Below are 11,865 nucleotides of genomic sequence, written 5' to 3' on the forward strand. Positions count from 1 at the left end.
GTTCTCTGTAATCCTTGTCTTGCCCATCAGTGATGAGGCCGACTATTGCAAAGTCATCAGAGAACTTCTGCAGGAAGCACTGGGTGAAGTTGTGAGAGAAGTCTACAGTGTAGATGGTAAAGAGGAACAGAGCCAGAACCATTTCCCGTGGGGCCCCCCCGTACTGCTGATGACCCAGTCCTGAGTTCTCACATACTGTGGTCGGTCAGTGAGGTAGTCTAGTATGCGAGGTGATGGTCCATTCCTGTGTTCTCCAGATTCTCCTTCATGACTGTGGGAAGAATGGTGTTGAAGGCACTGGAGAAATTGGAGAACAGGATTCTCACAGTGGTCCCAGCGGTCTCCAGGTGAGAAAGGGAATGATGTAGGAGGTGAATGATGGCATCATCTACTCCAATTCCAAGCTGATAGGCAAACTGAAGTGGGTCCAGTGATGAGCTCATTAGGGTATTGGCTTTAATCCTGCTCAGTTCTCTCGTAACCTGGATGGTTGAGAGAGACAAGCTGGAGCCGTGTGCTGGATGTGTATTGGCTACTATGGCAGCGCCCCCCCCCCAGGCAGAGTTCTATTCTTTGTGGCGCAAGATGGTTCTAAGGCCTCTCCAGAATTTGCTAATATCGTTCTACTGAATCTGGTTCTCCATCTTCTGCCTGTAGCTGTCCTTCCCATTCCTGATCAGTCCTTTTAGCTCTCTCTATTCCTTTTTCCGTTGCTCCTTGTCTTCAGAAGTGAAGGCTCTCCTCTTCTGCTTGAGAACGGCTTTTATTTCTCGGGTGATCCAAGGTTTGTGTTTGGAAAAACACTGCACGATGGGTACGGTGTTATCCATGCACAAGTTAATGTAATCCATAATGCAGGTCACAAGGCTGTCAATGTCCTCCCAGTGGTCGTCACAGAGCATCTCCCAAACAGTGGACTCAAAACAGTTCTTAACCCTCTGGGGTCAAGGGACGCACCGGCGCCTAAAAATCACATGACCAATTTCAGACAACACAGCTACAAGATGTAGCAACTCTGAGTCTCCATTTCAACTTGGGTCGAAAGTGCGGACTTCAAACTATATACCAGTTTTTGAATTGTGTCGATGGGCCACGTAAAACCAGAGTTATGATAAAAAATACACGCATGTTTTTTTCTGAACAAAACAGTGGTGTTTACAGCGGGAAGAACGGTAAAAACTGCGTTTTCTACAGACAGCGCTAGCAAACACTCTCCGCTTGCGAGTGAAAAAAGAAAAAGAAAAAACACCCCTTCCCTATTGGTGTTAAAGTTTACCATGTCAGCCAATCCAAAAAATGATATAGTAACATGTGGCACTTGGTTGTTTAGGGAGAAGGGGAAGTTTTAGGAAGGACACAGAAATGAATAGAGCTTCTGTAACAGGCTGCCACACAAGAGGTGCGCTGGAGTTGAAAAACAAACAAACAAACAAACAAACAAGAAAATTCAGACAAATCTGAGTAAAGTGACATGGAAGAAATGGGATGATACTAGAGACAAGGCTCTGCCCAACACCTCAGGGAAGTAGACACCAGCTAATCTGTCTTCCTAATGGTCTGAAGTGCCCAATATACCCTGAAGATCCGGAACAGAGCAGAGAGCAGCCTGGCAGAGAGCTAACATGTGGTCTAACCCAGAGGAAAGACACCGAGCCCAGCAAATACATGGAGCTCGTTAATCCACCTGTTTTAACCGTCAGTGTTATCTCATTCGAAATAATATTGTAAACTGGGGTAACTGTATGTTGGGTCTGTGTTTCCACAAGCCCCACTAGTCTAGAGACTTATTCTCGTTAACGACAAAAACAAGATGAACATCTTTTACTTGCTAGTAAGGGAGGCCCCAGCCGGTGTCTCAGAAAGCACTCTGAATCCTGTTTTCCCAACGACGGCCTCCGCTTGCTGCCTTTTGTTGGGAAAACAGTTCACACAATACACATCACAGCAAAGCACCTCCCACATGGTTCTAAGACAAGGCACTATGTGTGTGTATGTATAAACATCTGTATGCATGTGAGAGTGTGTGTGTGTGCGTGTGTGAGAATGTGTGCGTGTGTGTTTGAGTGAGTGTGTGAGAATGTGTGTCTCTCTGTGTGCATGTGTCTCTGTATGCATGACTTCCTGCTCACCAAAAGAATCATAAAAGCAGGAAGCAACATCACAAGAAACAGATCTTCCAGATCCAGAGAACGTATCTGCAATAAAAGCCTCTCCAGCCAGTGGTCCGAGACAAAGGAATGTCTTGATCCTATAGATTGAACTCAGACCTTAAAAATTTAAGAAGCACAATGACAACACTCAACAATTAGACTTAACACTGTGCTTGGACATTAAAAGTATTGCATGAACTATCCCAACCTTATCTTTGTGTTTTGTTTTCAGCTGTACCAATGATCTTAACTGGATCTGGATCGAGTCGATGCTCTGGCAGAGTAGAAATTTATCACAATAACATACGGGGAACGGTTTGTGATAATGGCTGGGACTTAAATGATGCAGAGGTGGTTTGCAGACAGTTAAACTGTGGGACAGCACTGGAAGCTCCTCATTCAGCTCACTTTGGTGCAGGAACTGGACAGATTTGGCTTGATAATGTGGGCTGTTCAGGTACTGAAACCTCTCTCACTAAGTGTCGACACAGTGGATTTGGATCACACAGATGTGGACATGGTCAGGATGCTGGTGTGATCTGTTCAGGTGAGAAAACTGTTAAATATTCAAGACATTATAGATCAGCCTATTCTTGTGTGTCAAATGAGAAATCTTTTCTATATAATAAAATTAACATATCAAAATTTTGTTATGTCCTTTATCTGATAGATCTGATCAGATTAGCTGGCTTTGGATCAACTCGATGCTCTGGCAGAGTAGAAATTTTTCACAATAACATCTGGGGAACAGTCTCTGATTTTAACTGGGACCTAAACGATGCTGATGTGGTTTGCAGACAGATAAACTGTGGGTCCGCACTAGAGGTTCCACGACTTGCTTACTTTGGTGAAGGATTGGGACCGATTTGGCTTGGTGATGTGACCTGTTCAGGAAATGAAAGTTCTCTAACTGAATGTCAACACTCTGGATGGGGAAACTACTACAGTGAACATCACTACGATGTTAGTGTCATTTGTTCAGGTGAGACAACTTATAGATAGAGAACAATTTCCTCGTGGTGTCTTTAGTGTCATACATATATGTGGAAGGTCTATCCTTCACACAGAGCCACATAGATCTCCGATGTTGTTTCTGGGATCAGCTGGAGCCACTTGCAAAGCTTGGGAGTCACTGTACCTAGTGCTTGAAGTTATATGTATGTGTATATTTAATGTAAGTTACATATATTAAAAAAGTAGTTTGTCTTGTGACCTATGCTTAAAAGGTCCAATCAGATTAGCTGGATCGACTTGATGCAGAGTAGAAATTTATTACAATAACATCTGGGGAACAGTCTTTGATGACAGCTGGAACTTAAACGATGCAGATATTTAAACTGTGGGACAGCGCTAGAGGCTCCTCATTCAGCCCACGTTGCTGCAGGAACACACCCTCATTGCATCTATCATTAGAAGGGAGCTGTGGTGATCAGTGTTGGGAAGGTTACTTTTAAAGTGTATTCCATTACAGAATACAGAATACATGCTCCAAAATGTATTCTGTAACGTATTCCGTTACGTTACTCAATGACAGTAACGTATTCTGAATACTTTGGATTACTTAATATATTATCATGCTTTTTACAACAACGTGAATGTACTATTGCTGTGTGATTTATTACTATTACTGAAGGTCCGCGACTCCGAACTGTAGTAAAGGGACCTCTGACTAATACGGCGGGGTCCCTGTCGGCTCGTAGCCGAAAAATAGCTTTACTTTGTTGTGTGGGTCAACTTTTCTTGCGAGAGACAGAGAGAGGCGTTGAAAGGCTGCTCCAACGGAACTTATTGTTTTCGGAGGAAAACACGAACACGGTGTACAGTCGAGTCTTAATAGCTTACTTACAACTGGGCTCGTCAGGCACTCTTCTTGGCTGAAGTGGTTATTATTATATTTACATGCTTCCAGCTCCCGTTTTTCCTCGATGACAACTCGTACCTTTCCACTCCCCTTTTTCTCCCTCCTCGCGCTCACAGACCCATAACGTGTATGGCAGTCCATTCTCCCTGCAACACGGACTACACTGCCCATGATGCTACATTCTTTAGAGCTATGCTTGTAGCATTCTGCCTGTTAGCTTAGCACAACAACAACAACAACGAAAAGGCGCTCTCTCACCCAGGACAACAGTCGCGAAGAGAGAGAGCGTCGACCCTGTAACCATGGCAACCGTAACGCTGCCGCCTGGAACAACAGAACGTAGCTGTCAAACAAAACCCAAACAGTCCTGACCCGCGACAAAATGAAACAGGAAAGTACCGCAGTGTAAATAACCGCATTTATTTCAACAAAGTAACTGTATTCTGAATACCACCTTTTTAAACGGTAACTGTAACGGAATACAGTTACTCATATTTTGTATTTTAAATACGTAACAGCGGTACATGTATTCCGTTACTCCCCAACACTGGTGGTGATGTCAGTGTTTGTGTACAACATGACCAATGACTAGAGTGAAATGGGCCTATTACAGTTATCTATGGTTTATCCCCTTTGGGTTTTCATCAGGAGGGACATTCAGCATAAAACTCAGCTAAACAAAACATGACGAGCTACCCACTGTGGCGACTCCTTGTGACATGGAAAAGTAGTTTTTACAGTTAGCTGTGATCTTTTGTTTTGCCAGCATGCGGCAGGGCTGTGGAAAGCACAGAAAGTTGGCCCTGGCAGGTCACTATAAGCCACAATGGAGAGTTTCGGTGTGGGGGGTCCTTAATCACCAACCAGTGGGTGCTGACAGCTGCTTCCTGCATATCACAGTAAGTCACTGTTGCCAATTTAAATTTCTGTGTGATGATGTTGCAAATGACCATTACTCCTCAGTTTACATCTAGCTTAACCTCTTAAGCTCCAACGCCCCCTGATACTGGGGCAAAAGGCAGGAGATCAGGTAGGCTTGGGGCTTAAGAGGTTAAGATTTACAGGTTATCATTCTACTTATTTTCTGAAGGTCAGGAGTTTTTAATATCTTAAAAAAATTATTCTACAGAAATACATTTCCAGAAACAATTTTTTAGGGCAACAAGAATCGTTGGACCCTCAGTGTGACGTGGCAGACCACGTGAGTTCACTATTGTGATGGGATCAAGCAGATCGCTTCTGGAGGTTGTCCAAATCTGAGATGTAACTGCTGTCCAAAATGTTTAGCATAAAGACATACAATGGGGAAAGGCTAGCCTAGCTGTTTGTTATTATTATTATTATTAATAATAATAATAATAATAATAATAATATCACAGATATCTTTAAATCATTATCCCTGCCAATAATTAACCCCAAACACAGAAACACACACACAAGGAGAAAAAAGAGCTTTGAAAGTAATGATTCCATTTTCGCACAATAAATCACTGATGTGTCCATTTTCAAGATCACATGAACAGTACCTGGTTTGAAATGTGATCTTGACCAAATCAAGCTAATAGAAAAGAAAAAAAAAACAACAAACCATTCTTTTTCACAATTTTTAAATTTAGTAACCTGACAGAGGTCCATCTCGGCTGCCACAACCAGTCAGATTTAAGCTCCAGCAAAATGTCTCGAACATTAGAAGACATAATCTGCCATCCTGAATTCAACAACAACACACATGAGAACAACATTTGTCTTCTGAAGCTGTCAGTTCCTGTGACTTTCACAGACTACATTCAGCCAGTCTGCTTAGCCTCATCAAAAAGCACTTTCCACAGTGGGACAAGCAGCTGGATTACTGATATATGTGAAAATGGTAAGTATATAAAATATTTTTTAATTTTCTAGGAATGTACAGGGTTTTTTTTAAAGCTCTTCTATTTCTTTTTACAATTCGGTAACGATTCCTTCCTGAACATCCTGCGTGAAGTAAATGTACCAGTAGTGGGAAACAATGAGTGCCAGTGCTACTATGAAGGTGACAAAGTGATCATGGAGAACATGATCTGTGCTGGGCTCAGCGCTGGAGAGAAGGATTCATGTCAGGTGATCCCGAAGATTCATGTATAATGTCACTCCTTGATTAGTGCTGTGAGAATTATGTGTTACTTTCATATTGGATTATTGTTTTTTCTGTTATTGTATCAACCTTACTGATATTATAGACTGTTAGCTTTCACGACTCAACCAAGATGATTTATTACTCAATCGAGTTTCAGCACAGTTGGATATGCAAAAAATATCTTATCGAAACTTCTGGGAAATTTTTTATCAGTGACATCATAGTCGTAAATACACTTGAGTCCCTAAGTGCAACAGGTCAACCACAAAAACACAAAAAAAACCCACAAAACCCCCCCACAAAAACAAGCTTTAAAATTAATTCTCAATGGGGAGTAGTAAGGCGCTTCAGTGTCTGTTTAGCTTTTTCTGTCCTTGAAGAAGCCTCCTCTTAACATATAAGCAAATAAAAAATATATTTGCGATTGGTTTAATAGCTATCCGGTTGCAGCTTGTAGAAATCGTTCACACTTACTTAGAGACTCTCCTTTCATTTTTAGATGGGCTGACTGTTTCATTTTGTTACTGTCTTTGTGACTGTTAAAGTTAATTACAGACTCATAAATAAAATAATAGCTTAGATTGAGGTAAGCAAACTGCCTTTTAGGTTAGCGTTCATAATATTCATGCTTTAGCAGGATCAACACAGAAACAGGTGTAACTAAAAGGTATTTCTCTGCCTTCAGAACTTTGATCTTTCTTTTCTCACAGGGTAACTTAGGGGGACAACTAATGACAAAGAGAGGATTTGAATGGCTCCAGAGTGGAGTTGTGACTTTTAATGATGACTGTGCAAGACCTGCAGTCTTCACTCGTGTGTCAGAGTACCAAAATTGGATCAAGGACACCGTCACTGGCACTCAACCAAACTTTGTTACCTTCACCCCCTTGGGCCCTGACAGTGACTTTTATTTCACCTGTCCAACATCATCAACTCTTCCTGTCCCCACCGCTGTCTCTACTGCTGTCCCCACCGCTGTCCCCACCGCTGTCTCTACTCCTGTCCCCACCACTGTCCCAACTACTGCCCACACTACTGTCCATTCTAGTGTCCCCACTGCTGTCCCTTCTAGTATCCCCACAACTGACCCTACTGCTGCTTATTCTACTGCTGTCCCCAACACTGTCCCTTCCACCTTCCCCACCACTATCCCTACTCCTGCCCCCAGCACTGTCCCTACTGCCATTTCCCCCAGTGTCCCTTCCACTGTCTCCACCACAATTCCCACAATTGTCCCTACAGCTGTCCTTACAACTGCACCTTGTACTGTCCCCACCGCTGTCCCTTCTAGTAACCCCACCACTGATTTTCCTACTGTCCCTACTGCTGTCCCCACCACTGCCCATCCTAATATTTCCACAATTGTCCCTACAGCTGTCCTTACAACTGCACTGTCCCCACCGCTGTCCCTTCTAGTAACCCCACCACTGATTTTCCTACTGTCCCTACTGCTGTCCCCACCACTGCCCTTCCTACTATTTCCACTATTGTCCCTACTGCTGTTCTCACCACTGTCCCTACTCCAGCCCCCAGCACTGACCCCACCATCTCCCCTAGTCCTATCCCAACTAGCCCCACCATCTCCACTACTCCTATCCCAACCACTTTCCCCACCACTGTCCCTCCTGCTGTCCCTTCTACTGTCCCTTCTACTATCCCCACTGTTTCTTCTACTTCTGTCCCCATGACCAACCCTACTGCTGTTTCCCCTATTGTCTCCTCCACTGATCCCACCACTGTTCTCACCATTCTCCCTACTGCTTTCCCCGCCACTGTCGATCTGACTGTGTCCACCACTGTCCCCACCACTGCCCTTCCTACTATTCCGACCATTCTCCCTACTGCTTTCCCCACCACTGTCCCTGCTACTGTCCCCACAACTGTCCCTACTCCTGCCATCAGCACTGTCCCCACCACTGTCCCTTCTACTGGACCCACCACTGTCACTATTCCTAGTCCAACCACTTTCCCCACCACTGTCCCTCCTACTGTCCCTTCTACTATCCCCAGTGCTTCTTCTATTTCTGTCCCCACGACCGACCCTACTGCTGTTTCCCCTATTGTCTCCTCTACTGTCCCCACCACTGTTCCCACCATTCTCCCTACTCCAGCCCCCAGCACAGTCCCTTCTACGGGCCCCACGACATTCCCTACTGCTGTTTCCACAATTGCCCTTTCCACTGTCTCCACCACAGTTCCCACAGTTGTTCCTACTGCTGTCCTTACAACTTCCCCTTCTACTGTCCCCACCACTGTCCCAACTACTGCCCCCACTGCTGTCCACACTGCTGTGCCCACCACTGTCCTTACTGCTTTCCCCCCCATTCTCTCCTCCACTTTCCCCACTACTGTTCCCACCATTCTCCCTACTGCTTTCCCCGCCACTGTCCATCCAACTGTGTCCACCACTGCCCTACCTACTGTCACTACTCCTAGCCACACCACCTCCACTACTCCTATCCCAACACTTCCCCACCACGTTACTACTCCTAGCCACACCACCTCCCCTACCTATCCCAACCACTGTCCCCACCACTGTTACTACTCCTAGCCACACCACCTCCCCTAGTCCTATCCCAATCACTGTCCCCACCACTGTTACTACTACCTACTCCACACCACTCCACTACCTATCCCAATCACTGTCCCCACCACGTTACTACTCCTAGCCACACCACCTCCCCTAGTCCTATCCCAATCACTGTCCCCACCATGTCCCTCAACGACTTACTACTCCTGTTACTACTCCTAGCCACACCACTTCCCCTACTCCATCCCAACCACTGTCCCCACCACTGTTACTACTCCTAGCCACACCACCTCCCCTAGTCCTATCCCAATCACTGTCCCCACCAATGTCCCTTCTACTATTCCTGCTGCTTCTTCTAGTTCTCTACCCAGGACTGGCCCTACTGCTGTTTCCCCTATTGTCCCTTCAACTGTCCCCACCACTGTTTCCACCACTGCACTTCCTACTGTTCCCACTACTGCCCTTACTGCTGTTTCCCCCATTGTCCCTTCCACGGTTTCCACAATTGTCCCTACCACTGTCCCTTCTAGTAACCCCACCACTGCTATTCCTACTGTCCCCACCGCTGTCCCCACTGCTGCTTCTTCTACTGCTTTCCCCACCACTGTCCATCCGACTGTGCCCACCACTGCCCTTCCTACTACACCCACCATTTTCCCTACAGCTGTCCCCACCACTGTCCCCACTGCTGTCCCCACCACTACCTCCACCACAGGTAACAGTAAAATTGATAGTGGTGAAAACCTGGTCCACTTCACTCACTTCACCTCTCTCTGTGTTCTTCTTGTGTTGCTCCATGTATTCGTTGGACTGGTTGAATATAACTAAACACATTTACTTAAGTCTTGTAGCTGAATACACACTTTAAATACTTTTACTTCAATAGTAATTTAGTACTTTCCTTTTACGTCATTTTTTATATTTGAGGGGAATTGCATCTTTCTCTCCAATATATTTATGAGACAATGATTCAACATTTTGAAACTAAATGATCTAAATTTGAAAATGGAAAATATTTTGCCGTTTCGAGTTTCTCAAATTACAGTGATGGGTAAATGGGTTTGTTTTTATATGGCACTTTTCTCCTCATAGCACTCAAAGCAACTTGCCACTATGCCATAGTTACCCTACCAGCATGCTATACATTTTCTATGTAACTGCTTCCATCACATGCTCTTGCTCAAGGATATTTGGCATGCATATTTGATCAGTGTAAGGTTTTAATTACACTGATTAATCTTTTAAGCTCTTAATTTAATAAATTAAAAACATTATTTATTAGATCAAGTATTTCTTTCTTTTGTTTAGTTTAGTTTTTCTTTTGTTGTTGTCTTGCAGCAGAAATTTTCATCTACAAGTCTCAGAACTTTAACAAAGTGTTTTTCTTTTTCTGTGAACTGAATGAGGATGTTTTAAGAATTATAATGCCTAAGTTTATGCTGTACACAAGGTTTCTGGAAATACTCCCATAAAAATAAACCCACACATTGTTTCGATTACTAGAAATGACTTACATAGAGGCTTGTTCAACCTGTGACACTGCTAATAAGGCAGGAAGAAAAAAGTCTGTCGAGTTATGAATGATCATTTCCTCATTGTTAAAGATGACATGACATGACTCATTTTGTCTTGACATTTCCTTCACGATGAACATAGAAAAGAAAAGAAAACAAACAGCAACTGAAAGCCATTGCTGTAAAGACGTGGCAGAGTATTACAATGAAGGAAACCCAGCCTCTGGTGATGTCCATGATTTTAAGGCTTCAGGCTTTCATTGAAAATGAACATTTTATTTTAAATTATTGAATTTGTCAAATTACTTTTTAACCCCTGGAGTGAATGAATCGTGTTAAAAAGTGCTTTCGTTCCTCACATTTTTATTCTTGATTTTAAACCCACTGAATCAAAGCTGAGAATCTTTCCTTCAACTGAATCTGAATCGTTTCATTTAAAAAATAACTGTTGTAATGTACAAAGCCAAAATTTGAAAATAAGTTCTCTCTGTCTCAGCATTTATGGAACTGCATGTAAAAATGTGTGTCCATCTTCAGGGGTATTGTTGCATCAGCAACTGAAGACCAAGAGAAAAATCTGGAAGGTAGTTCATGACATATAATTGCTAAAAAATGCTATTTGTTTTCAGTCAGATTAATATTATTTGTTTAGTATTGTAATTTATTTGATGATCTGGAACATGTAAGTGTGACAGATATGCAAAAAAAAAGAAGAAGAAAAAAGACAAAAAAAAGAAACCAGGAAGACAGAAAACAGTTCTTCACAGCACCGCATACTAATTTACAAGGGTGTGTGTGTTTCTACTTACAAAGAAATGAACTGTATTTAATAAGTACGGCGGTTTCATTTTAATAGATAAAAAAAAAAAGACTCATCATGCAAAAGTTACAAATCAGTTTGCATTTAATTGAGTAAAATAAGTATTTGATCCTCTGCAACCCAGCCAGAATCAATCAATTAAAACACACATGTTTGGGCACCTTTCTCACAGAGAGAGGGAGAGTTGAGTTATGAAACAACAAATCTTTGTATGAGAAAACAGTCTAAATTCTGATCTAATCTAACAAAGGGGGTTCTAACAGCAGTTTTCCATTTTGGATCCGTCCAAAAACAATTACCAGAAGTCCCGTCGCTCCACAATAGTCAACTTGGGCAGGTTTTACTTTTGATTCAATTAAATAATTAAAAAAATAATGACACCAAAATTAAAATTGAATGGATGATTTTTAGAGCTGTTTTCATCATTTCAATATAGTCTATAGTCTCCTGGATGTATAAATTGTATTTTACAAAATATTTCTCCTGTGTCAGTGTTTGAAATTTGTTATGATGTCTGAAATGCTGTTTCATGCATAAAAAAGAACAATGTTTAAATACAAATAAATATATTCAACTACAAAGATCTGTGTGTGTGTGTGTGTGTGTGTGCTATTTTTGTCAGCACTTACATTACTCAATTTCCAAAAACACACGGTAAAATTAGTGAAATTTTCACCTCTGCAGGTGATGTTTGAATCGCTGTCAGTGCCCGGTGAAGTGAAGGTCACAAAGCCTGGTAGTTTCCCAATGAAAATGTCACTTATCCATTTCTAGTACAGAAATCAATCTGGACACATGAGCATGGATTTGAATCAATGGTACGTGTGAGTACAAGAAAACAATGATTGGAATACAATGTGTTTAAGTTTGCTCAGAT

At 42.6% G+C, this 11,865-nt stretch overlaps 2 protein-coding genes across 2 annotated transcripts in view; both read left to right on the plus strand.

The window, feature by feature from the left end:
* The window catches only part of LOC102304884 (deleted in malignant brain tumors 1 protein), a gene marked incomplete at its 3' end in the record, with an annotated part of 14,621 nt that extends 7,109 nt beyond the window's left edge, over positions 1–7,512 (plus strand). Inside the window, exons 7-12 of the mRNA XM_042216780.1 lie at positions 2,383–2,697; positions 2,821–3,132; positions 4,778–4,910; positions 5,628–5,878; positions 5,993–6,108; positions 6,835–7,512. Of these exons, the coding sequence (XP_042072714.1) occupies positions 2,383–2,697; positions 2,821–3,132; positions 4,778–4,910; positions 5,628–5,878; positions 5,993–6,108; positions 6,835–7,512 (1,805 nt within the window). The remainder of the gene's footprint in view (positions 1–2,382; positions 2,698–2,820; positions 3,133–4,777; positions 4,911–5,627; positions 5,879–5,992; positions 6,109–6,834) is intronic.
* A 5-nt stretch (positions 7,513–7,517) lies between these two features.
* On the plus strand, positions 7,518–8,741 carry LOC121813198 (hepatitis A virus cellular receptor 1-like). Its single transcript, XM_042216781.1, has one exon. The coding sequence runs from the start codon at positions 7,809–7,811 to the stop codon at positions 8,673–8,675; it is 867 nt and encodes a 288-aa protein (XP_042072715.1). The 5' UTR covers positions 7,518–7,808; the 3' UTR covers positions 8,676–8,741.
* Positions 8,742–11,865: the final 3,124 nt, after the last annotated feature.

The sequence above is a fragment of the Haplochromis burtoni genome, unplaced genomic scaffold (assembly GCF_018398535.1).
Source record: "Haplochromis burtoni strain Fernald_Lab_line unplaced genomic scaffold, NCSU_Asbu1 Contig_1261, whole genome shotgun sequence".
Lineage (NCBI taxonomy): Eukaryota > Metazoa > Chordata > Actinopteri > Cichliformes > Cichlidae > Haplochromis > Haplochromis burtoni.

Coding starts and splice junctions, on each gene's coding strand:
- LOC121813198 (XM_042216781.1), top strand. CDS start 7,809: ATGACCAACCCTACTGCTGTTTCCCCTATTGTCTCCTCCACTGATCCC.